Here is a 24,139-nt window from a genome sequence, read left to right as displayed (position 1 = left end):
ATTGATGATCATATACAGCTATCATGACAACCATCCACGTAATTTTCCAAATTTGATTTTTTGATTCTTTTAATCAATTTGGTGAACTCTTGCATATTATAGATAATCAGGTTGAGAAAAAGAACTTCTTTCTATCTATTTGTTACATATACGTATGAGACTGTTATATGTATAAAAGAAGTGATTGATTATTTCATTATACAGACAATAACACACATCTTACCCCTAATAAACAACTTTGAAGAACAAACTAGTAATTAACTTAAAAAAAATTGTTCTTATGCGTACATTTGGAATCAGGTATATATGCAGGCCAATGAACAAGGATAAAACGCGTTGTGATTCACAACGAGAGAAAATGTCTCTGCCTTACAAATTGACGCTATAAATAAATTTATAATAATTGACTTGTTTGGGTTAAAAGTATATTTATATATAAAAAATACATTAATGTGTTGGAAGTCCCTTATCGACTATAAACAAGACCAATTCATAATTTATAAGTGAGTGCAAATCTCACTCTACAAGCCGATTTTGTGGGGTTGAGTTAGGCTTAAAGTTTACTTCTAACATGCTATCAAAGCTAGGTTAGAGCTTATTTTGACGATATTTCTTGTTTCTTAAAGTCCACTTCTAATAATATGGGTCACATCATAATTTGATTAAGAAATTAAAAATTCAATGTTTTTTCCTATCTAGTAGTTTTACATAAAACAAAAATTAACATTAAATACAATTTAAATATTTATTTTTCTTTTAGTTTTTAATATTTTTAAAAATAAAATTTTGACTAGGTTACACATTTTAAAACACATAATATTTGAAATATATGATGATTAACTTTAATGATATCACTAGACAAATTTAAAATTAGAATGACCTCCTACTATAAAAGTGATAATGATCTTTTTATGAGAACAAAGAATTTAAATAAACCATTATCTTCATACAATTTTAAAACATGTTCTAAAATGTGTTAGTTTTAACAACGCTGACGAAGATGAGAAACAAGTAATGATATCTTAATTAGGTCGAAAAGGATGAAACTAATTGGTCATACAAATTAATGCTTTTGTTATAAATTTGTTTAAAATCAACTCATCATAAGTAATTAGAAGTATGATTAGGATTATCCATTGTAATGGGTAGGTGGCATATTAATGTTGAATGACTTTTGATATCAAAGGACACAAAATAGAGAGATGAGAAAGTGATGGTTTAACTATGTTGAGTGGACAAGTTAATGGTTTTTCTAAAGCGCTTGTGCATCAACACCAACACTCAAATGAGTGGTTAATGTACAATTTTGCTACCTTTTTTTTTGTATTGGAGTTGCGTTTGGTATTCATCATAGCAAATAGCTCTTCTAATTCAAACTATGTTTATAACACACATACCATTGTCAAAACTATTTTTTTAAGAAATGTAAAGAATCTCGTAAATCTAACTTGTCTCTTCCTAACAACAATTTGTCTTTATGCGCATAACAATTTGAACCATCAACTACTTAACTTAAAAAAAAATAGTTTTTTTTTTTACGATTATAAAAAACAAAAACATATAATGAAATGCAATAGAAATAATATTAAATAATTATAATAATGATAATGAAAAAAAAATTGAAGGATATTTTCCTTAACTCAATTTCTTAATTAAAAAAAAATGAAGAAACGTGGCAAAACTTAAAAATTTAGGCTAAACAAAAGTCACAAATTCGGTCCGCATTAATGGGAGGGAAAGGAAAATGAGTAACTTGATGATGTTAGCAACCTCATTCTTTAGCTGTATATTTTCTTAATTTTTTAAAAGTATGTAATTATTTTATTTTAATTATAATTTAGCGTGGGTAATTTTATTTCATTATTAATAAATCTAAAACATGTAAATTATAGATTCAAATCAAAAGATATTATTTTTTTAATGTTGTGGTTGAATAAAATAATTTCATGTACCTAAACACACGTACGACAGAAGATAATTTGTGACAAAATTGTTTGATGTTAGATGTGTTTGGTTAAAAAGAGAAGAGAGATGTAAAAAAAATGATTTTGCGTGATTGGTGGAATGATAAAATTTTATTCTATTTGTACTCGTTTTTACTTGAGTCTATTTGTTTTATTAAATAAACTAAATTACATAAATTTAAATTTTTTTACATATAACATTAATTTTTTTTTCTAATTCCATTTTCTTCATCTCTTATTTTCTCAAAACCAAAACACAGCTTCAGTGAAATCACTCGGTTAATAATTTATTTGCATCATATTCACATGAGAGACACTTCTCTAAATAGCTTAATAATATGTCAATAATTACATGTATATATATAAATATATTTGAAAGTAGTGAAATGAAATGAATTAAAAATTAAAAATATTATACAATAAAAGAAATGTGTAAGAAGGAGGTGGAAGGAGCATGTGAATGAGTTCGGGGGTTGGTGGTAGTAGCATCACACGCAACAAAAGCTGGTGAAGGTGAGGTCGAAGATAATTAACTTTCAGTTAAATATAAATATATATAATCATTTAACTTAAAAAATAAAATTAATTTAAATAATTAAAATTTTAAATAAGTAATTTGATGTATGAATTTTAACAAGAATTTAATGTAATAAACACTTAATTGAATCATTTTAAAAATTAAAAAATAAACTGAATCAAATAAAAATTAGAAATCTAATTAAGTTTTTTATAAAAGGTAAAGGGAAAAAAATAATTTTCACCCAAAAAATTATTAAAAAAAGCAGTGTGAGATTACTTCTGTAATAATGTCATGTTTTTATGTAATTTTCGAGCTTTCTAAAAAACATCACATGCTAAATTAAAATTATTTTAAAATTGTCAAATAGTTTTCTTTTTATTTTGAAATTACTAAACGGGAATATGTTTAAGTTTTAAAAATGTGAAATTTGTAAAAGATAATTCTGTTGATGTCAAAAAGTGTATGCGCCATCGTTGAATAGATTAAAAAGTTAAAAAGGTATTACATAATATAAATGAATATTTAAGTATAAATAATATATAACTATTTTAATTTAATAGTCTGACATTCGATTTCTGAAAATATAATTAGTTAAAATGTTCAAGTTCTGTGGTCGCTGATGATGGCAGCAAAACCTGGCCTGAGGAAGTTATCTTCTGCAGGGACCCACACAGTTCCTTGAAAACAACAATCAAAGCAACGTAACGTAACTGAAAAAGTAATTCCTTGTTTTTTATTTTTATTTAACTGGTATTATAAAAGTTGAAAAAAAATGAGAGAATAAGAAATAATAATAATAATCATAATTTAAAATTATCATTTCAAGAAGGAAGAGAAAAAATTATCATAATTTAAAAACAGCCTAGACTTACAATAATTAATAATAATTAATGAAAAAGAAGATCCATGATCAAAGAGATGCAATTGGTCCACGACACTCAAAAAGAGGTAAACGTTTTCACACGTACGAAGCGGCAAAACACGTGAGTTTCTAGATGTTTGACAAATTTTCAAAGGTTGTTTTCTTCTCTGTCATGCCACCATCCAAATCGAAAGTGGTTTAGCATTTGCATGCTTCCGTCCTCATCTATTCTCCTGCTTCTTTTTTTATTATTTCTTGCTGCTACGGTCAAAGACTTTCAAAAAGTTCTCTAATTCTAATGTCACCCCTGCATAGTCAAAAAACCAACGCTTCCCTTCTCTCGTTCCTTGCTTTCTCGACGAAATTATACACAAAAAAGTGATAACCAGACACTTCTACATTTGTAATTCGGGTAAGGTTCCACCTACCACTTCAACTTTCCAACAACGCTGTCTCTGTCTTTCTTTGCTACTTTTCTTCCTTTTCAAATCTCTTATCTATCCTTCGTTTTTTCTCCTTATTCGCTGTTTCTTCTCTCTGTTTTTCTTTTCTCTTTCATGGGTGTCTCCTTCTGCTGTACGTGCTTTCGTCCTGTTCCTTCTCTCGCACTCTTTAATTTCCATAGATCAACTTCTTCACCTAAAAATGTTGTGGGATTTCTGTTTGAGTTAAAAGGGGCGTGCATGCATTAAAAAAAGACAACCTTTAAAAACATATAAGTGGGTCTAGTTCTGTTTTCTTTTCTTGTTCGCCTATGATTTAGATATATTGTTTGTGTTTTGCAAAGGTTTGGCTGCGAATTTGGTTTGCCCTATTTACTAGGATTTTAATGGGACATGTTTGCATTAGTTTTGGTTAATTGAGTTTTTATTGACTGGATGGAACAGTCACAGTACGATCGGTTGATACGAAAGGTGAGGCAGGGGACACTCAGAAAGAGATGGCTCAGACCGGAAGAGTTATACAAAACTGTGTTTATGCTCCTAATCCCTACCATGAATGCACCGAGGCTTGCTTGCAAAGGATCAAGGAAACCAAGCCTGGCAAGTCAACTAAGAATAGAAAGAGTTCTGGTCAGTTCTTTTCCTGTTTCCTCTACTTTTCTCATTAACTGCTATCAGTCTATTTCGGGCATCAATCTGATTTTTTTTTCGAATGAGTACCACTTAGATATAAATTGCACAAGTTGTGGCATTCTTTTCTAAAAATCACTTCTTTTGTCCTATAGAGTGAACTGTTTGATTGGGATGATGTCCCTTTTACTCACCTATAAAAGAAGGATCTTGATTCTTGCCAAGGTTTTAAATTTGTAGTCTCCGTCATGTTTTTTCACCTCATGTCGCCTCTTTGGCGAAGAAAATGAGAAGAAAAAGAGTGAGATTTATCTTGATTCTGGCTTAGTATCCTTGATTATTTGGTAGAACACACATCCTTGATCATAGTATCGTTATGCCTATAGACTAAGGATTCTCAACCACTCGTTAGCGCCTGATCTGAGATGTGGCTGCAATTGCGATGGTGATGTAGTCCTAGTGAGTTAACTTTGCGGCAATAACTGCGATCACTGACCACTTTTTCAAACCTTGTTCTCTGCGTTTAGTTTCCTGTTCATTCATAATTGAACTACTCAAAACCGACTGATACTCATGTTTTATTTCAACAAATCAAACCTAGAACAACCGTTCAAAACTTGAATTGTCCCATCTTCATCCAACTGTTAATGCAATCAATGCCTGGAAAATTGACAGCTTTCAATCCTACTAACTGCTTTCTGCTACATGTTCCTGTTCTGCATGTCTGTTTTTCTTTCGCACTTTATGGACATTTGTCATTTTTTTCTGAGGCTGTTTTGACATGTTTATATATATATATATATATATATATATATATATATATATATAAGCTTTCTTTGAAACTTTATACTGAGCCTGAAAAAAAAATAGCTTTAAAGACTCAATTTAAGTACATCGATAGATAGTGTAAAAGTTTTTTATATGATGCCCAGTTGCAAATTACATTGTATGATAAAAATATTGACTTTTGAACTAACTATGTAAAAAGTCGGGCGATTTCTAGTTGAATTACAATGTCAAATTTATTATACTTAGTGCATGAAAAATTAGATTATATAATACTTCAAATTTAAATGAACATATATTTGGGAATGCCTGGTTGCCAATGCCTGAACACTTGTAAGATCTGTCTTTTTTTTTTTTTCCAAAGATTATCGCAGAAGTGTTACAGATGGTGAACTTGGCAAAAAGATGAATGAAGGAAAACGTAGGCCCTCCTCAGGTTGCCCTAAAGCATCTAACCCATACCATGTCTGTGATGACAACTGCCAGAAAAGAATGACTGGGGCTGATCCAGGTTTCCCTCCATTTCTTATCTGCCATTTAAGGATTTCTGTGATATAAATTCGGTGAAAATTTTCTCATATTAATCTACTTAATTACTTGTGAATTCTGTCTTGTGTTGAATTTCTGCGCTCAGAGAATTGTAAAGCAAGATTTCTCCATTTATCTGATTTGATCTTCTTTCAGAAAAGATCTGTGACATGCACACACCCCATATGAAAAGACTGGTGTCATTAATGATTGCACTACTGTACTGAGCGTCATTGCTTTTTACAATTTAAACATTACACAGTCCATTATTGTATAAACCTTCACCATATATGTAATTGGTTTGTCCAGTTCAGAAATATATAGACATTGGTCATATATTATAATACGAATGGACCACACGCTTCAGGCCACCATGATATTATTTATCTATGATTCAACTTTGAATGGTGGTTAAGAAAACCGCTAGCAGCCTGCTAAATTTGTTTGACCAGTCAACTATGTTACTTGGAATACCTCAGATCTTCCACTGTCAATATGTTTCTTATTGCTATTCTGAGTATTGTTTTAAATTGCAGGTACCATGTCATTGAACTTTGACAGGAAAAAGAAGGTTGGTTCTAAGCCAGAACTCCCCGTTCTTGACAGCATTCCGCCCTCAAAAATTGGTGCTATTTATCTCTCCGATGCTTCATCGCCATTATCGAGTTATTCTGAACATACAAAGGGGGATTCAAAAAGAAACGAGCTAATACCGGTTTCTGGAGAAATACATGTCCTTGATGTCATGGTATATTGGCTTCTCTTTTCTCCTTTTTGGTCAAACCTCGCATTTTCTTCAGTCAAAAATTTCTGTTTATATTATGGCCTAATACAAGCAAACCAAATAAGCATATAGTTGACCTGTCTCTTGTCCTTGTTTCTTTGAAAGCCCACCAACAACAAGGTCCAACCAAAGCAGAATGGGGACAAAAATGCTTCACAAAAAGTCGTTCCAATCACCTCTGTTTATGAGATGGGAGGTCTCACTAAACCAGATGGTGGGTCCATGAAATTTTGCTTCTCTGGTGCTCTCCATGACAACGAAGACAGTGACGAGGAGACCGAGTCGGTGGTTTCCGAGGCACGTGTCCCTGTCGGAAAATACCATGTGAAAGAAAGCTTTGCTCCCATCCTGAGATCCATCTTTGAAAAGTATGGTGATATAGGAGCAAGCTGCCACTTAGAATCAGTTGTGATGCGGTCATATTATGTGGAGTGTGTGTGCTTTGTGGTCCAAGAGCTACAATCTACACCAATTATGGAGTTGACAAAGTCTAAAATCAAGGAATTGTTGGCCATTATTAAGGATGTAGAATCTGCACAGCTTCGTGTGGCCTGGTTGCGGAGCATAGTTGATGAAATTGCTGAGAGCATGGAACTGATCGATGAGCAGCAAGTAGCAGAAATGGCAAAGGCTAACTCTGACCGTGAAGTGGAAACACTGAACAAAGAGCTAGAATCAAACCTTGAAAGTTTGTCCCAGAAAGAACAAGAGGTAACGGATATCAAAACAAGGATTGAAGAGATCAGAAAGCGATTAAGCGAGCTTCAGCTCAGGTCTTCTGATTTGGACAAGAACATCATGTTACTGAGGTCCAAGGTTGATCGTTTAGATAGCAAATCTTTTCTAGATGGACTAGTGTAATGAAACCGCTAAGCCAATTTCTCTTTCAAATTTCCCCCTCAGAGTTATGATATTGCTTAAATTGTAGAATATGAAACTCAATAAACGCATCACGCTCGTATATTTTTAAGCTAGGCAAGGTTTTATATCATTACGTATTGCACCCACACATGCACATTTTTAAACTGTACTTTCATTTATTTTTACTTATATTTAAATACCCAACAACAAATTCAAGACTTTATGTTATTTCCTTGTAAAATGTATACCTTTCTTTTTTCTATTATTCACACGATAAAATGTGGTCGGTGTTTCGCACTGTATATGCTTTTATGTTTGGTTGGTGAGAATGAGGAAAGGGGTTTTGCTTTTCTTCTTTTTCTTGTGGGTTGAATGCTTCAAAGTCTTTTGAAATTGGAAAGCTATACGTGTTTATTTGGACTAGATATGCCGACTGAGAAGTATTTTAGGAATTTGTAAACGTCTATTAAATTTATTTTTGGAATATGTTGAATGCATAAGAAATTAAATTTACTTCAATAACACATTTAATGATTTTTTTATATATTTTTTTTATCTTAAATATTATGTCAGGTTATCATGTTCTCATAAAGAAGTCTATAAAACTTAAACTTTAAATGATTGCAGTTAGAATATTATCAAATGTAAATTATTTTCTACTTAACAATAATTGATTTAGAGTAAGCTTTCTTTTATTTTAAAATCTCTCTATCTTTAATATCTGGTTCTATTTATGAGTATTGCAACATTTTGTTTTGTCCATTGAGATTTTGATAAGTATTTTCATTAATTTGGTACACACACAAAAATTAAAAATAAGTGTAAAATAATTTTTTCTATATACATGTGTCAATATGTATGAGTATTATTATTATTTTTTAGTTTTCAAAATTAATCTATTATTATGATTGTAAATATAAAAATCATCACTAATATATTATTTTCAAAAAATGTTGATAACAATGCTTAGTTAAAATGGTTATAAACATTGTTAATTATGGTAAAAAAAAATTGGTAGCATCGTTTTAATTTTTAACAGATATATCATATTGAACTAAAGTTATTTAGATATGAAAATTTTGAAAAATTAAATATTAAAATGTTATAAGAACTAAAACTGTATATTTATAAAATTATAAAAATAAAAACGGATTTTAAGTAAAGATAATAATAAAATCAATAGTTTTTGACATATAATATTTTTATTTGTTATTAAAATATAAATTAAAAAGAGAGAGGTGGTTTTTAGGGAGTCAAATCAAGAATACTAGCTAGGAATCCAAATAAAATAATGAATAATAGGAAAATCCCCTACAGCACTGCATTAAAGAATAACACAAACCCTAATCCCAAATTGGTCTGAAGAAAAAGAAAAATAGATAACATACCAATCACTTGGGTGCGGGATTGAATTGCCACCAATAATCTTCAAATCCGAATCCCATTCCAAACTCTTTTTCTTCTGTCGTTAAGGTTCGTATTCTCTTCTCTTTCGTTTAATGTTCATTGCGAAGTGCGAACCCAACATTAAGCAACAACAGATTCCTCTATTTGGATTTCTCCTGTAATATATGTTCTTTCAATTCCAATTTCTGTTTTCGCTACTTGTTGCTTTCAGTTTTTGAAATAAGAGTTTTAATTAGGGTTTTGACGAAAACGTGTTTGCTTGCTATGCGGTAACGCCACAGATCAGGGGATAAATTCTCTGCGCGACATGTTCGGGGAACGAGCAGTGCATCCCGATTGCCGGAATGCCAGTAACCCTTTTCATGAATGCAGTGATTACTGTTTTAGAGTAATAGCTGAAGCCAAAATAAGGTCGCAACAACGACAATCTGGTTGGTGTTTCTCTCTACTAACTGTACTGTTATCTATTTATTTGATTATGTTCACGTCTAAATTCCTTCTTGGACCGTTGTTATTCCGTAAATGGTCACTGTGCTAAGTAAGTTGATAACTAAGATTATAGAACTTTTGTTTAATCATCTTGATTTTTTTCTTTGGTAGCTAAAAAAGTTTTTGTATTTTTTTGTTATAAGATGCTAGTGCTAAGTTTAACTATCCCTATTTACATACCGTTTTCGATGTCTATCAGAACTTGGGCAAGCTAGTGGTGGAAGTGACTCTAAGCAAGACATCCCAGATGAGTCACACGCGGATGAGGAAATACATGATGACAGACCCAATTTCGAAGAAAACACTGACAGTGATCCTGACCAGCCTGCTGAACAGGAAGCTGAGCAAATAGAGATTGACTACACAAAACTTTCGGGGAGACAGAAAAAGTGGATGGAATTGAGAGCGAAAATGGTAAAGTGGTGAAAAGTCCCTTGTTTATAGGAATTTATTTATTTCAAGAAAACCTTAGATTGTTGTTCTGTTTTCCTTGAAGCAAGAAGCAAAAAAACGTAATCAAATTGAAATAGCTGCTGAAAAAAAGAGGATGGAAGCTCCAACCGAGTCTAGGGGTGTTTCAAAACAGAAATGGCTTGAGGATAGGAAGAAAAAGATTGGAAAACTTCTTGATGCAAATGGACTGGATATGACAAACGCATATATGCTTGACACACAGGAAGCAGCAGAAGTAAAATACAAGAAATGGGAGAAGGATCCTGCTCCATTCGGATGGGATGGTATGTTCTGTACATTCAGTATGTTATTTTTGTGGCTGGCTTGTGTATAAATGCAGATTGTTGTACTGTTCTATTAGTGTGTAAGCTCCAATGCAGTTCCAAAAATATTCAGATTTTAGAGCTTATTTTTTGGTTAACTTAAGAGTATGATGTCTTTTCCTTAAAAAATTATCCTAGATTGAGTAAAGATTTTTGCATGTTTAGATTTACAATTTTTTAGAAATGAGCTATTTCTAAAATCCCAGTGAGGAAAGGCTCGATTCTTATTCTCTTGTTAAAAAGTTCAAAAAGTACTTTTTAGACAGAAAAGCTCAGAGCAAATATTTGTCTAGATATTTTTTTAACCATACAATACTCCTACATATAATTTCGGATATTTACATTCTCGTTATTTGAGATCTAAGGAGAGTTCTATCTTATGAGTAATAGATGCCTTATTATCTCTATGTGTAATTGAATGAAAAATTATCCCAGGGAACTTTCATATTGTAGAGTGGTGATTGAATATAATAATATTCTATTTTATCAGTATTCAATCAGAAGTCATTATACAATGCGTACAAAAAGCGGACAAAGAATGTTGAAGTCGATGTAGAAGAATATAATAGAATGAAAGAGGCTGATCCGGAGTTCTACCGAGATGCTTCGAGTCTCCAGTACGGAAAGGTATACTACCAAAACATTGATATATTTTTTCAATGTTTGCATTCCATTACCATTCATTTTTGTATGACTAGCGGTCTTTCCTTTCATTTTAGGCTCCAAAAATCTCAGAGGAGAAGGTTGACAGGATGGTACAGGAGCTCAAGGATAGGGAAGAGAAGCGCAAGTCATTTAGCAGGAGAAGACGGTTTCACGAAGAGAAGGATATCGACTCAATCAATGACCGTAATGAGCATTTCAACAAGAAGATCGAGCGAGCCTTTGGTAAATACACGCTGGAGATTAAAAATAATCTTGAGCGAGGAACTGCATTACCTGATTAAGGTTATGTGCTGAAATATAAAATGTTCTGATACTGAAAAGTCTCAATGGTGGATTGCACTCTTTAGAGTGCCTTTCGATCACGTAATATTATAGTCTAATACTGTGCAATGCACATCTGGAGTCATTTTGAACTTCAAAAGTAGTGCATGCTTACTTGGGACCTGGGTTCCTCGCAGTGACACCCTTCCCATCATTACATAAATATGCTGTTTCTAAGGAGAGTTTATACCTCCTCACGTATATTCAAGCCTGAGTGTCTGTTTGGGGATAGGTATCTTCCTCCATCCTTTCCTTTGGGATCGTGTATGCATTTTGATGTTTGGATTGAAGGATAGATTTGAATGAGATGGATTGGAAATCATACAATGAAATTTTATTAAGTTATGCTGAATGGATTACTTAGTTTATAATGGAATTTTATTGAGTTAAAAGAAATCTGGATCTACTTTCTAATAAAAACACCTATTTATCTACCCTCCAACGTGGGATTGATAAGACGGAATTGGATATTTTTTTCATTAAATTCGTGTTACTTATTTATCTTTCTTTAGCTTGTAGCCTCACGGTCGAAGCTAAATATAAACTCAGTTCTTTGCACCTAAAGTACTATAGCCACCAAAACCCATTTCGGTGAAACTCCCAGACTGAACTATGATGACACATCATTCTAAAACTGAATCATTTCTAGTTAAACGAATGTTGAGTTTACAGGAAAACATAATGTCATAACTTTTAGGATTTTGGTGTTTTTGATATGAAGTGATTATAATTTTGTAATCAGCTTATCCAATTATGCAAAAAATTAGTCTCTCGAGACTTATTTTTTCTGTCAATTAGTCGCTTACCCAATTATGTATGCTATAAACGTTTGTTCTTTTAAAAGAAATTCTTACCACTTTTCATGTTTGTTTCAGAGGCAAATTAAGCGACATAAATCACCACAATAATGAACTAGACGTTTGCTTCAGAGGCACTTTTCATTGCAATTTTCAAAAAGGAAATCACCACAATAATGAACATTGAATCTAGCACAGAAATAATTTGGTCAATTAACTCGAATAACTCTTCCGAAACATTTCACCGGATACACTGACACCAACGAAAGAAAACTTTAATTTGACTAGAGCTAAGCATTAACTATTTCAATTTGGTAAAATGTTTGGAAAATATCCTATTTTTTCAAATTAAAGGGATAGCCCAATAGACTACATGCGAGTTATGTCGAAACTCCAAGAAAGTAAACATTCGGTTGGTTTTAAGATAAAAACATATTCAAACATGCCAGAACTCTCTTCTCTTTTCTTCTGAAGAAAATAAGCTGAATCCTCAGGTATAAGTTCATTTTATGTTTAATTAATGTTTTAAATGCTACAAACCCATGATGCTGTTATTAAGGTGACAGTCTTTGTATTCACAATGTCATCATACACGAAAAGTAAAGACTAACGACAGAGCCCAATCTCAACACACAAAAATTGGTCATTTTTGCAATTGTAGGACCTTGTAGAATTGAACCATGTGTGTTTATAGCTTTGAACTTGGCAAACCTGCAAATAAAAACAACATGGAAGTCATATTAGAAGGACAAACCTCCTATTTGAATAAACTTTTCAATCAATATTTATGAACAAAATTTATTTTTTATCTTTTTTAAAATCTAACAATAAGTTTGCATAAAACTAGTTTTAAATTGAACTAATAAAATGAACAAGATTTCATTACCCAGAGCTTTTGCATTGACAATGCTTGGGCATGCAGCTGGTGGCTGGGCATTCTCATTGAGGAATGGTTCCACCCTATTGGCATCAAACCATACTGGATACCCTTTAATCTTACCCTGCACATTTTATAATTAAAGAATACAATCAGTTTTACAAGATACATGGAATTTTCATTTACCATAGAAATAAGTCCTACGTGGAGAAACATGTACCAGAACGTTTAGAGCTGCTAGTGTAGCCATTCCCTCACGGGTCCACTGCAAGAAAACATAGACATCAAATAATTGAAAGTGAGTCAACCATAAAAGACTAATTTTCAGCATAACGTAAGTGTTAGCATTACCTTGGAGGCAGATGCAATGTGGGGTACCACAATGGCATTCTTCAACTCTGCAAGACCAGGTTTCATGTAGGGCTCGTCCTGATAAAAGTTTCAATTTCAAAAGGACTTAAAAGATGGTTTTGTTGTAATATAGAATCCAATTATTCAGAGATCAAAAAAGGGTCAGTTACCTCAAACACATCAAGTCCTACTCGAAACAGTGGATTCTCTTTTAAATGCTCCACCAGTGCAGCTTCATCAATAACAGGCCCTCTACTGCAATTTATAAGAATTGCTTCCTGCAACAAGGGCATCATCATTAGCAAAATGCAATTTGCATAACTTTATTTCTGTAAATAATTGAGAGCAAAAATATGCTGCTTAAATAATTAATTACCTTCTTCATCTTAGCAAGTCTTTCCTTGTTGACTAGATGATAAGTGGTTTTATCCAACACAGGATGGAGACTAATCTGTAGAAGCACGAGCACCCATGATACAACATATGAGTTGGAATAATCAAATGTAACAAGTTACTGCTAAATGAAATTCTTACTATATCCGCCTCCTGGAGGACCTCATCCATGGTTGATGCCCTTTTCCATGTCACTGGGGTTTCACCACTTGCTTTCAAGAATGCACCATAAGCTGCAATAGATAAAAAATAACTATTGGTTCACAATTCCCAGTAATTTGGTTTACAAATAGAACTTGGTAGAAACATGCCTGTGACAAACTTTTCTAGTCGTGTGGACTGGTAGAGATCAAAGTAGATTAGGTTCATCTTGAACCCTTCAACCTGATGCAGAGGAAAGGAACTTTATTGTCATCACCAAAGCAAAAACGCTATATAATGAACTTTCTTGCAGATCACCTCTAAACAATTTAGACATGAAAGAAGATTCAAGTAAAGAAATCAATATGTCAGTGGTTATATTTATGAGTAACAAGTTTAGCATACAGCTAAATCAAATGAACCTGATATGGGAGAGACAATCAATGTGGGATTACAATATATTGAAAATTTACCATCATTCTTGCATAAGCAGATCCAATACGACCAGCTCCAATTACACCAACAGTTTGTCCCTTGAGCAAGTTTCCAACAAATCTGTCACAGAAACAAGGCAAGAGCAGTTTATTCCAGCTTTCTCAAGAGTGTGTTACTTGCAATTCAGTGCATGAAAACTGACAAAGAACGATGAATATAAATTTCATGGTATTTAACATTACTGTTCACAGAATGAAACAGAAAAGTAATGTGTAAAAAATAATATTCATACAAATGAGGAAGCCATCCATCATATAGTCCTGCCCTCATGAATTCATCTGCCTCAACTATCCTTCTAGCAGCTGCCAAAGACAGCGAAGCTGCCAACTCTGCTGTTGTCTCAGTGAGCACACCCTACAAATAAAATGATAATGTTACAACAAACGCAACCTTCAGGTTAGCACTTCATCTTTTGCTAAAAAAATTCAGTAAGACTTCCATGAAAATGAAATAGAATGAGAAAATCAAGTTGTGCATATGATCTTTTGAAAAAATTAAACGAAAGAAAATCCATAAATTTAAGTGCACAAGTTATTTTCGTTACGAGAAAAGCTTAATTAATTCTACATTCTTATTTTCTTTTTCTACAAGTCCTATAAAAAGTTCATCCAAACTATGCCTAAAATAACTTCAGCATAACACATGAACTAGCATTTTAGTAATCCTGGCTGCACCCTTCATATTCCAATAAAAGCAACATAAAAATCCTCAATTCAAAAATAATTAAAATACACATTCAATACATAATGTAGCAGTAATATCAAAAGGAAGGAAGAAAAGATATAGCTCACAGGAGTGTTTCCAACAGCAACACCATACTTGTTTGCAGCATCAACATTCACATTGTTATAACCAACAGCCATGTTACTGAAAGCTTTGCCTCCAGCTCTGCTCAAAGCAGAGAACAACTCTTCTCCCCAGTCTTCGGTCAACTGCAAAGAAACTCCATCAAATACCCACCAAGCCAAAACCAATAAAACAAACAAATACTAAATCAATTTGCAGTGTCATGCTCCAATATATTGATCACTATTACCTGTCCTATAACTCCATCGCACTTACTACCAATCAAAGCAATGATGTCTTCAACTGACAGTATCGTTTTTTTCTCAGTACATATCTGCATAGCACGTGCAAGACAAACAACGAATCAAAATTTTAACCATAGATATGCTTAGAAGGTGTCTGAACAAAAGCAAGAAACATAGTATAAAAAGAAACTTGGGAAGTTTGATTACTTCAAGGCGACAATCATTCTGAATGAGAAGATTAATCCAACGTGTTCCAGGCATTGATTTTGTGCTGATGACCCTGTATTTGCCATTTGGATTCCATACCTCAATGGACACTGGCTTGGCCATGAAGGCAGCAAAAGTGTGAAGTGGCTATGGATAGTGGAAGTTGAGGTTGTAATAATTTCAGTTGGTGTTTGCTTATAATGTTGGAGACTGATGATACAGTGTGCAACAGTGCAGCTTAGTAATTTATCTGTGACCAATAGAATAGGTGCATGGAGAAGACTTCGACGTGAAAGTCCTCGAACACTTTTGAGATAACGTGAAAACAAAACAAAATAGGATGAGGCTGTGGTTGGAGTGTCTTTGGGCCTCTCGTTAGGATAATGTCCTTACTATTTCCTTAAAGACAAATATAACCTTATGTCTGTGGCTCATATAATAGTTGCCAAAATTCTTGTTCTCTATCCTTTCCATTTTTATTAATTTTCTAATTCTATTTTATTACCCAATAGTGAGAAAGAATCTTATTTTACCTGTAAATCAGACGAAAATTGCAAATAAAAAATTAGGGAAAAACATACGACAAATAATAAAAAATACACCTCTTAAATAAAATTTCATTAATGTAAAATTCCTTAAAAAAACATACATTAAACTAGATAGCTTTCAAAAGTAAAATAGAGAGAGAAAAACATCACTCGATGCATACTACAATGGTAACTTCAAACACCATCTTCTTCTTATCAATCAACTCGAATAGACAAATATCTCCAGACTTCAATTGGCACTCTCTAATAAATTCACGCCAACCACTGGTGGATCTACAGTAAGAGTCTAGCTTCACATTCCATGATTTCTTCCCAACTTCCAGGATCACTGCATTTGAATGACGAATACCATGATTTTTTAAGAAATCCCTTGGAAGATTCTGCATAACACAGTGAATCTAATCAGTCACATGATAGAAAACATGTTTTCTTTTCTAAAACTCCCATCTAATTAATCCTACCACAGAATTGAAATCCTTAGGTTTGATGCAGACACTGAAGTGATTCTCTAACTCCCTTTCTTTGCATTCAGGAATTGAATGATCTAAAACAATAAAAACAAATCAAAAGGTAAAGAAATATAGCCTGTTACAGTTGTAACTAGCAAGCACTGTTTAAGAAATACCAATAACCTGAAAACCTAGGAGAACTTGATTCTTCTCTGTGTCTAAAAATTTTAACTTTGAATGAAATTCCCGATTTCTTGATTTTCTCAAAAACACATACATCCCCTAGTCGCAAGTTATTATCCTTTACAAAATTCTTCCATCCAGTAGTAAAATTTATTTGGTTACTGCTATTATTCCGATAAAATTCAACATGCCAAGGTCTGCTTTCAGATGTCCAAAGAGTAACACCGTCATGCTCATCTTCTTCATCTTCTGTTATGAAACTAGTCGGCACCGTCTGTGTTAAATTAAAAATAAATAACATCAGAATTACAAATTAATTACTAAATATATGATTTGATTGTTTGGGAGAAGGGTACCATCATATGTCTTTGAATATATGATGGTTGCATTTTACGAATGAAGAAGGGATTCTTAGAGCGGAAAGATTCGGCTCTCTCCATAGCAGTGCCACTTCTAGTTGAAAAATTACAGGCAGAAGGTTTTCTTTTAGTACCTGTTGAAACATTAGAGTGAAAAGAGAAGAACAAAGGGTTACAGAATCTTCAAGATTTTGAAAAAGAACAGAAAAAAAAAACAAAGATCCAACATTTCACCTCTTTTCTGGAATTTTGTACTATGAAATCCATTTGCATTTTGTTCATCTAACTCCTCCTTGATGCTATGAGATGGACCACTTCTATTTGTAACATCTTCAGAGATATTAGGTGGGTTTCTACAGTTGGTTTTCACCTTCTTGCTAAAACGACAACGTGGTAAAGAAGATTTTGTCTTCTTGAAGTGTAGTGAAGAATTACCATTACCATTCTCTGCATTATCTAAAGTTGCTTCCTTTAAAGGGTACATAATTTCCAAGCCAGCTTGATGAAGTATGACCAACTCAAACCGAGACATACCCACATATTTGAACATCAAGAGATCATTTTCGTCCAAAGAATAAAATTCTGCAAATTTCTTCCATTTATCAAATAACCAAATGTCAGCACCAACTTTTCTCCACTTTACTTCCCATTCAGCACCTTTGGGAAGAAGAAGATGCAGTGGATTTGATATATCTTGCCAGTATTTACTCACAAAACTCCGAGGTATTCTCTGTCATGAAATGTTCAACAGAGTCAATATCATTACCATAATACTAAATGGAAAATGAGGGTCACCCCTTCAAAATCTTGACTAAAAAAGGTATTTGATAAATGGAAGATTTTAAAAAGAATGAAAAAATAGTTACCAGATCCCCGTTTCGAAGTGTGTCTTCATGAATTTTCTTGAAGAAGTGAACGGCATTACCATCACCAGACGACATTGTTCGACGAAGAACTCGGTTTGGACCTTTCATATGTTAGAAAGATCAGGATGTCTTTTAAATTATGATTTATAGAACAATAAATGCATATAATTGTTCACTTTGCAAATTCCTTAACGATGATTCCTTGGAAAGGGAAAAGACTATATTCTTAATTGACCGTTGATTATATCTGGATCAAACTACTTTTGTGTAAATGCTGATATAAACAATAAACAATTATAAAGTAAAAACGTTAATATTATATATATATATATATATATATATATATATATATATTTATTTATTTATAAGTTATGAACCAGTTTGTTGCATTGATTGAGAAATTTATATTGCAAGATTGGAATGGCGAAAATTTGTAGGATTCTGATTTTCAAAACTATGCAGATTTAGTGGACGAGCATACTCATTATAGGAAATCAAAGTTAGAGGATTCATTGACTTGATGGTTATTGGATAAGATTATACTCGTTTATGCGAGTAGATTTGGTCATTGGGAGAATGTGTTATCAAGCACCGTTGAGCCAACATATATAATGACTAAGTGATAGTATTTTAGCTCGCGGATAGATATGGTAACTGAGAGTGCTTTCGCTGAGTGAGGATATCTGGTTGTTGACCGATGGTGCTCTCCTTTAACGAAAATATCTTAATTTTAACTAAAATTTCGTATACATGTGTTTAGTGTTTGTAATTATTTAAAAACTTAATATTTTCTTCTTAGTTTATTTAAAAATGTTAAATTAGTTTATTTTTTAAAAAATACGTTATCCTCATTCAATAAAATTTTAATCAATGAAATCTCCGTTAAATCCGTAGAGACGACATTAACTATTTTTCTTTCTCTTTTATTATTCTTCTTCTCTACCGATTATACTGTTTGTTTACACACACTATTCATTAAATAGATTTATAAATGATGCACACATTCTCTTTAATATTTTTCAATATTTTTCAAATAAACATATATTCACTCACATTCCCTTGATTTTCTAATACATGTTAATCTCCCTAATATTTTCTTTAATACTAAAATAGATATTCACTTATTTTATTTTTCAAATAAAGGTATATTTACTCACATTCCCTTAATTTTTTAATACATATTAATCTCCATAATATTCTCTCTTTAATACTAAAATAGATATTCACGTATTTTCAAATAAACGTATATTCGCTCACATTCCCTTAATTTTTTAATACATATTAATCTCCCTAATATTTTTAGTAAATGATCACCACTTTTTACATTTTTAATAGTGTGACACTCATTTTCTCACTTTATTCATAAAATTATATTTTATTTTATTTTACTTACATGAATTGTTTACTTTTTTTATATTTTAAATCTTATTTAAATATTAGTCGATGTGATATTTTTAAATAAAATAAAGAAAATTAATACCACTTTTTTAAAGTGTCGTTTATTAAAAATATAAGCATATGAATCTATATATTAAATTCAGAAAGAACACGACTGTGATTTAATCGGGTTTAAGCAAAATCCTTATACTCAAAATTCTCGGAGTTCAATTCTTAGGAATGAAAATAGAAACAAACTCCCAAATTCCAACTTAAAAATATATAAAACTAGTTAATACTTTTGTTAAGATGATTTGAAAATAAAACGCAATATAGGGGTTTGGAAATTTGAGGAAAAAAGAAACTACTATAATTGGTAGAAGAGAGAGAAAAAGTAAAAAAAACAAAAGAGAAAAAAAAATAATTAACGCCATTTGAACGGAATAATTAACGCCGTTTGTATGGATTTAACGGAAGAGATTTCATTGATACAAATTTTATTATTAAGTGAGGACGTAATTGACACACCTTTTAAAGGATAGACTAATTTGACATTTTCGAGCGCGAAACTGAGACAAAATAGGATATTAAGCCATTATTTGAATGTGAAAACAATTTTTGGTTTATAATATGACATGTGAATGGTTGAAAACCAATCAAAGTAAGAATTTGTGGTGATGTTCTTAGTGTATGTTTTCATATGTGGGGATTCTGAAAGTAGGTATTCTAATATACTATCAACCATTCAATTCATATGTAGATAAATTAGACTCTGAGAAAAATGACAAAAAGTCTCTACTCTAGACTTTGGGTCTTATGTATGAAAGATGTGTGAAAGATTAACCTCATAGTAATAAGATAATAACTCATACATTTATGACTATACAAAATATAAAGTGAATCGCTAATATATTTATATGATTGATAAAATGTTATAAATATTCAACTGTAATATTAATATGTAATATTAAATTGTTTATGATTTTTTTTTAAAATACCAGCTTATCATGTCTTGAGTAAAGTAGATATTTGTTGTTGATTGAACTTAGTGATATTGTCGAATAATTGGTCATGCTGACTCTTAATATATATATATATATATATATATATATATATATATATATATATATATATATATATATATATATATTAAGATGATATAATTATTATTGTGAATAATTAGATGTATATTTTATATGTTTCTTCCATATCTTTATATAATATTTTATATTATTAAAATATTATAAGATACATTGAAATTCTACTGTATTAATAATCTAACAATAATAACTTCAATAAATAGGTTTCAAATTTAAAACATAAAATCGAATTCCACAAGAGACATCCTTAACCTAGAGACATATATGTTTAAAAATAATCGTAATGCTGAACCCAGATTCCACAAAAAGGCATACATCAACCTAATTAGATAGGTTTCAAAAGTAATAAGAGAGAAACAAACATCACTGACAAACACAAGTGAATGCAGGTTTCAATGGTAACTTTAAACAGAATATTCTTCTTATCAATCAACACAAAGCGACAAAGATCTCCATCCATCAATTTACATCCTCTAATAAAATCAGACCAACCTTTGGTGAATCTCCAGCGATAATCTGTCTTCACAGTCCATGATATCTCCCCAACTTCCAAGGTAGCTTCTGAATTATTAAGAATACCATTATTTTCGCAGTAACGGTTAGGTTATGAGTCGTTCAGGACAACCACACAGTTAAAATAGAAAAGAAAAAGTACTGATAATAGATAAAAATGGAAATTTTATATTAGTGGAAGAAATTTACAGCATCTCTCTTTCACTAAAGAACTTTTTTAAATTAAGAATATAAAAAAGAAGAAAATGGAAAAGGTGAAAAGGTGGCAAAGGGTTTCTTTTATAACCACCAAGTCATACCTCTTTACAAGTTCCCACCAACGTGGGACTTCATTCCTCACAATCTTCCATGTGAAGATTTTGATGAAACTAATCAAATCTTCGCACCATCTTTGACTTCGTGTTGCTTGTTCTTCTGATAAACTTCAGTAGAATCGAATTAACATAAATCTGTCAATAACCTTTGACACCTAATTCTGATTATCTGAAACGCAATGCAACACATGATCAATATTTTACTGCTCTCCACCTAAACCTACCACGAACATATTAACCACTCTCACTGCTTGTGCAATGTCTGGTCTTGTACGCATCATAGCAATTATAAGGTTGTCCACCATCGATGCATACGGTACTCGAGACTTCTCCATCCTCTCCGCTTCACTGCTTGGACTCATACTTGAGGATAATTGATAGGAGATGAGGTAAAACTAGCTTCCACTCTTGCATGTTGAAGCGCCGAGAGACTTTCAGTAAGTTTTACTTTTGAAAAAGCCAAATCTTCCTATCTTTTTCTGTCTCGGTGAATTTACATCCTAAAATCTTGTTTATCGGTTCCAAGTCTTTTAATATCAAACTCCCTAGCCAATTATGCCTTCAGTTCTTGGATTAGAGCTTTGTTGGGGCCTACCACCAACATGTCATCCACATACAACAACAAAATGATAAAATCATTATCCTCAAACCTCTTGTAATATGTACAATGGTGTATGAACTTAGTTTTGTATATTTCTTCTATATTTTTTTGTGCATTATTAGAATATATAATATTTTATTTATTAGTTTATACTATTAAAATATTATAAGATACATGGAAATTCTACTCAATCCAACAATAACTACAATAAATGGGTTTCAAATTTAAAGCATATAAAACCGGAATACAGTAATACAAATTTCACAAAAGACATACCTTAACCTAGAGACATACAGGCTTCAAAATAACCTTAATGCTGAACCCAAATTCCACAAAAACACATACATTAACCTAACTGGATAAGTTTCAAAAGTAATAAGAGAGAAACAAACATCAAGGACAAACATCAAGGACAAACATCAGTCAATGCAGGTTTTGAATGGTAACTTTAAACACAATATTCTTCTTATCAATCAACACAAAGCGACAAAGATCTCCTGAGAATCTATCCAAGATATCTCCCCAACTTTCAAAGTAGCTTCTGAGTCATTCTCCGAAGTGTGGCTTCATCAATTTTCTTGAAGAAGTGAATGGCACTACCATCTCCAGAAGACATTGTTCGACAATGAACTGGGATTTGGACCGATCAAAGTATCACCACAGTTCATATGTTAGAAAGATCAGGATGTCTTTTAAATTATGATTCATAGAATATAACTGTTCACCTTTCATTAATTATCTTTTTGTATTTTAAATAATAACTCGTATTTTATTTTAACAAAATTTATACTAACAATATTTTATTTTAAATTACATTTTAAACACAAGGATAAAATTACAATGTTACAATTTTATCAATTAAAATATTTTCAATTCATTTCATTTAAAACATATTTATTGATTGCAAATTTCATACTTCTACCAAATATCTAAACTTAATTAAATTGTTACAAAAGAATTTTATCTCGACAGAATGCAGATATATAAAGAAAACATTACTCTACTTTTAATAAATTATTAAGAAATTTAATTCATTTACTACAGTGATACTTTATTTTTCCAAACCCTTCGATATACTATTTAATGAAATTAATAGTTCAATTTAAACAAAGTCAGTAAAAAAACAGTTTAAATATATTGTGATCTTTTAAATGCAAAATTGAGATTTGTTATCTACTTAAAAATTGATATATTTTTTTTTCTTGAAAAACGAATTAACCCAATAAGAATAACGTTTCTGATATTTTAAATGAAACATATAAATAGAAACTAATTACAATATTAAAAATTAAAAATTAAAAACTAAAATTATATTTATTTCTTAATAAAAATTTATTGTTTAGAAAATTATGTTTTAGATATGACAGTGTTTTAATTAATGAGACTAAATTATTTTAATATTAGAAGTTTAAAAATATAAATAAAATTTTCAATTTCATTATTTAAAAACATTTTATTTTTCTAAAATTATCTGTTAGGAGTTTTTTACCTTTTTTTTTATAAGTTTTTTAATTTTCTATTCATATATTTAAAGATCAAAGACTAGTGAACGATTCTTGAGGCAATCTTCGAGTCTGTTATATCGGTTTTTTTGAAAGAGTAAGTTCATTTATGTTTTCCAGTTCGTGTGTTTTTTCATGCATATGAATTGTTCTAATCGCGGTTGGAACTTTGACAAGCGTACCAAATCGTTCAAGTAATAAAATTGGTAAGTTCGGTTATTGTTTTCCTTAGAAATTTGTTTGGTTTGCTAGCTGTGAAAGTTTACTAATTTAGCGTCAAATATGATTTTCAAATGTATTTTTCTACACAATACAGGTTAAAATTAAGATTTACAAAGTGGTAAAAAACGAGAATAGGTTGATTGGGGTTAAATTTCAAAACTGAGTGCTCTTTACTATCAAATATAATTCCTCAAGAATCATGCATCAACATGTAAGCACACAAGTCTCCAATTCTTCATGACAAGCTCTAAATCTTTTTACAAAACTCTAATTCCTTACATGTTTTAGAACTCAGATTGCATTAAGACCAATGTTATTGATGTCCAAAAGTCCTCCATCTATATCTAAAATTAAGTTCTGTTGGTTGTTCTGCTTAGGTCCGTGGTCCTAGCATTTTCCAATGATTCAAATCACTGTAATAACTCAGATTTCCATCATTAAGCATGAATTATAAGGATAGAACAAAAGATTCATCAAAGATTAACATTAAACAGCAAATTTTACATAGAGTTTTGATACATTACTTTCAACCCAAATGAAATAGAATTTTAGCTACTCCTAAACATCATGGAAGTAACATGGAAGAAAATGGATGGATTGGATGATGAGAAATGGTGTTCTCGCGCCTTTGAACCCTCCAAACTCGAGCTGGGAGCCTCAGCATAATAATTTATCTGTGACCAATAAAATAGGTGCATGGAGAAGACTTCAACGTGAAGTCCTCGAACACTCTTGAGATAACGTGAAACCAAATAGGATGAGGCTGTGGTTGGAGT

At 31.6% G+C, this 24,139-nt stretch overlaps 4 protein-coding genes across 8 annotated transcripts; 2 read left to right on the top strand and 2 right to left on the bottom strand.

Annotated features, from left to right (window-relative positions):
* Positions 1-3,552: 3,552 nt before the first annotated feature.
* Positions 3,553-7,508, top strand: LOC124838219 (uncharacterized). 3 transcript variants are annotated; one of them, XM_047313757.2, is made up of 5 exons: positions 3,553-3,758; positions 4,234-4,419; positions 5,570-5,716; positions 6,270-6,481; positions 6,623-7,508. In XM_047313757.2, the coding sequence occupies exons 2-5, from the start codon at positions 4,287-4,289 to the stop codon at positions 7,376-7,378; spliced, it is 1,248 nt and encodes a 415-aa protein (XP_047169713.1). In that variant the 5' UTR covers positions 3,553-3,758; positions 4,234-4,286; the 3' UTR covers positions 7,379-7,508. The 3 variants fall into 3 exon arrangements, with proteins under 3 accessions (XP_047169713.1, XP_047169711.1, XP_047169714.1); XM_047313755.2 differs by lacking the exon at positions 3,553-3,758 and adding an exon at positions 3,771-3,922; XM_047313758.2 differs by lacking the exon at positions 3,553-3,758 and adding an exon at positions 3,944-4,065.
* Positions 7,509-8,689: 1,181 nt separating this feature from the next.
* LOC124838221 (GCIP-interacting family protein) lies at positions 8,690-11,382 on the top strand. 3 transcript variants are annotated; one of them, XM_047313765.2, is made up of 6 exons: positions 8,690-8,851; positions 9,067-9,216; positions 9,474-9,688; positions 9,771-10,011; positions 10,541-10,677; positions 10,770-11,382. In XM_047313765.2, exons 2-6 carry the CDS (start codon positions 9,093-9,095, stop codon positions 10,995-10,997), a joined length of 945 nt encoding a protein of 314 aa, XP_047169721.1. In that variant the 5' UTR covers positions 8,690-8,851; positions 9,067-9,092; the 3' UTR covers positions 10,998-11,382. The 3 variants fall into 3 exon arrangements, with proteins under 3 accessions (XP_047169721.1, XP_047169723.1, XP_047169722.1); XM_047313767.2 differs by having other exon boundaries at positions 8,703-8,851; positions 9,022-9,216; XM_047313766.2 differs by having other exon boundaries at positions 8,718-8,942.
* An 895-nt stretch (positions 11,383-12,277) lies between these two features.
* On the bottom strand, positions 12,278-15,511 carry HPR (hydroxypyruvate reductase). Its single transcript, XM_047313768.2, has 13 exons — positions 15,330-15,511; positions 15,128-15,211; positions 14,883-15,023; positions 14,324-14,445; positions 14,070-14,151; positions 13,767-13,839; positions 13,597-13,688; positions 13,439-13,513; positions 13,233-13,340; positions 13,063-13,140; positions 12,932-12,976; positions 12,721-12,835; positions 12,278-12,545 (listed from the first exon to the last, which is right to left on the bottom strand). The coding sequence occupies exons 1-13, from the start codon at positions 15,450-15,452 to the stop codon at positions 12,523-12,525; spliced, it is 1,161 nt and encodes a 386-aa protein (XP_047169724.1). The 5' UTR covers positions 15,453-15,511; the 3' UTR covers positions 12,278-12,522.
* A 405-nt stretch (positions 15,512-15,916) lies between these two features.
* Positions 15,917-17,841, bottom strand: LOC124838215 (B3 domain-containing transcription factor VRN1-like). The gene is made up of 6 exons (XM_047313750.2): positions 17,735-17,841; positions 17,103-17,598; positions 16,866-17,002; positions 16,510-16,783; positions 16,339-16,421; positions 15,917-16,257 (listed from the first exon to the last, which is right to left on the bottom strand). The coding sequence occupies exons 1-6, from the start codon at positions 17,807-17,809 to the stop codon at positions 16,024-16,026; spliced, it is 1,299 nt and encodes a 432-aa protein (XP_047169706.2). The 5' UTR covers positions 17,810-17,841; the 3' UTR covers positions 15,917-16,023.
* Positions 17,842-24,139: the final 6,298 nt, after the last annotated feature.

This window comes from Vigna umbellata, chromosome 8 (genome assembly GCF_029865625.1).
Source record: "Vigna umbellata cultivar VRB3 chromosome 8, Vumbellata_1.0, whole genome shotgun sequence".
In the NCBI taxonomy this organism is placed as follows: Eukaryota; Viridiplantae; Streptophyta; class Magnoliopsida; order Fabales; family Fabaceae; genus Vigna; species Vigna umbellata.
This window is presented reverse-complemented; position numbering and strand designations above follow the sequence as displayed.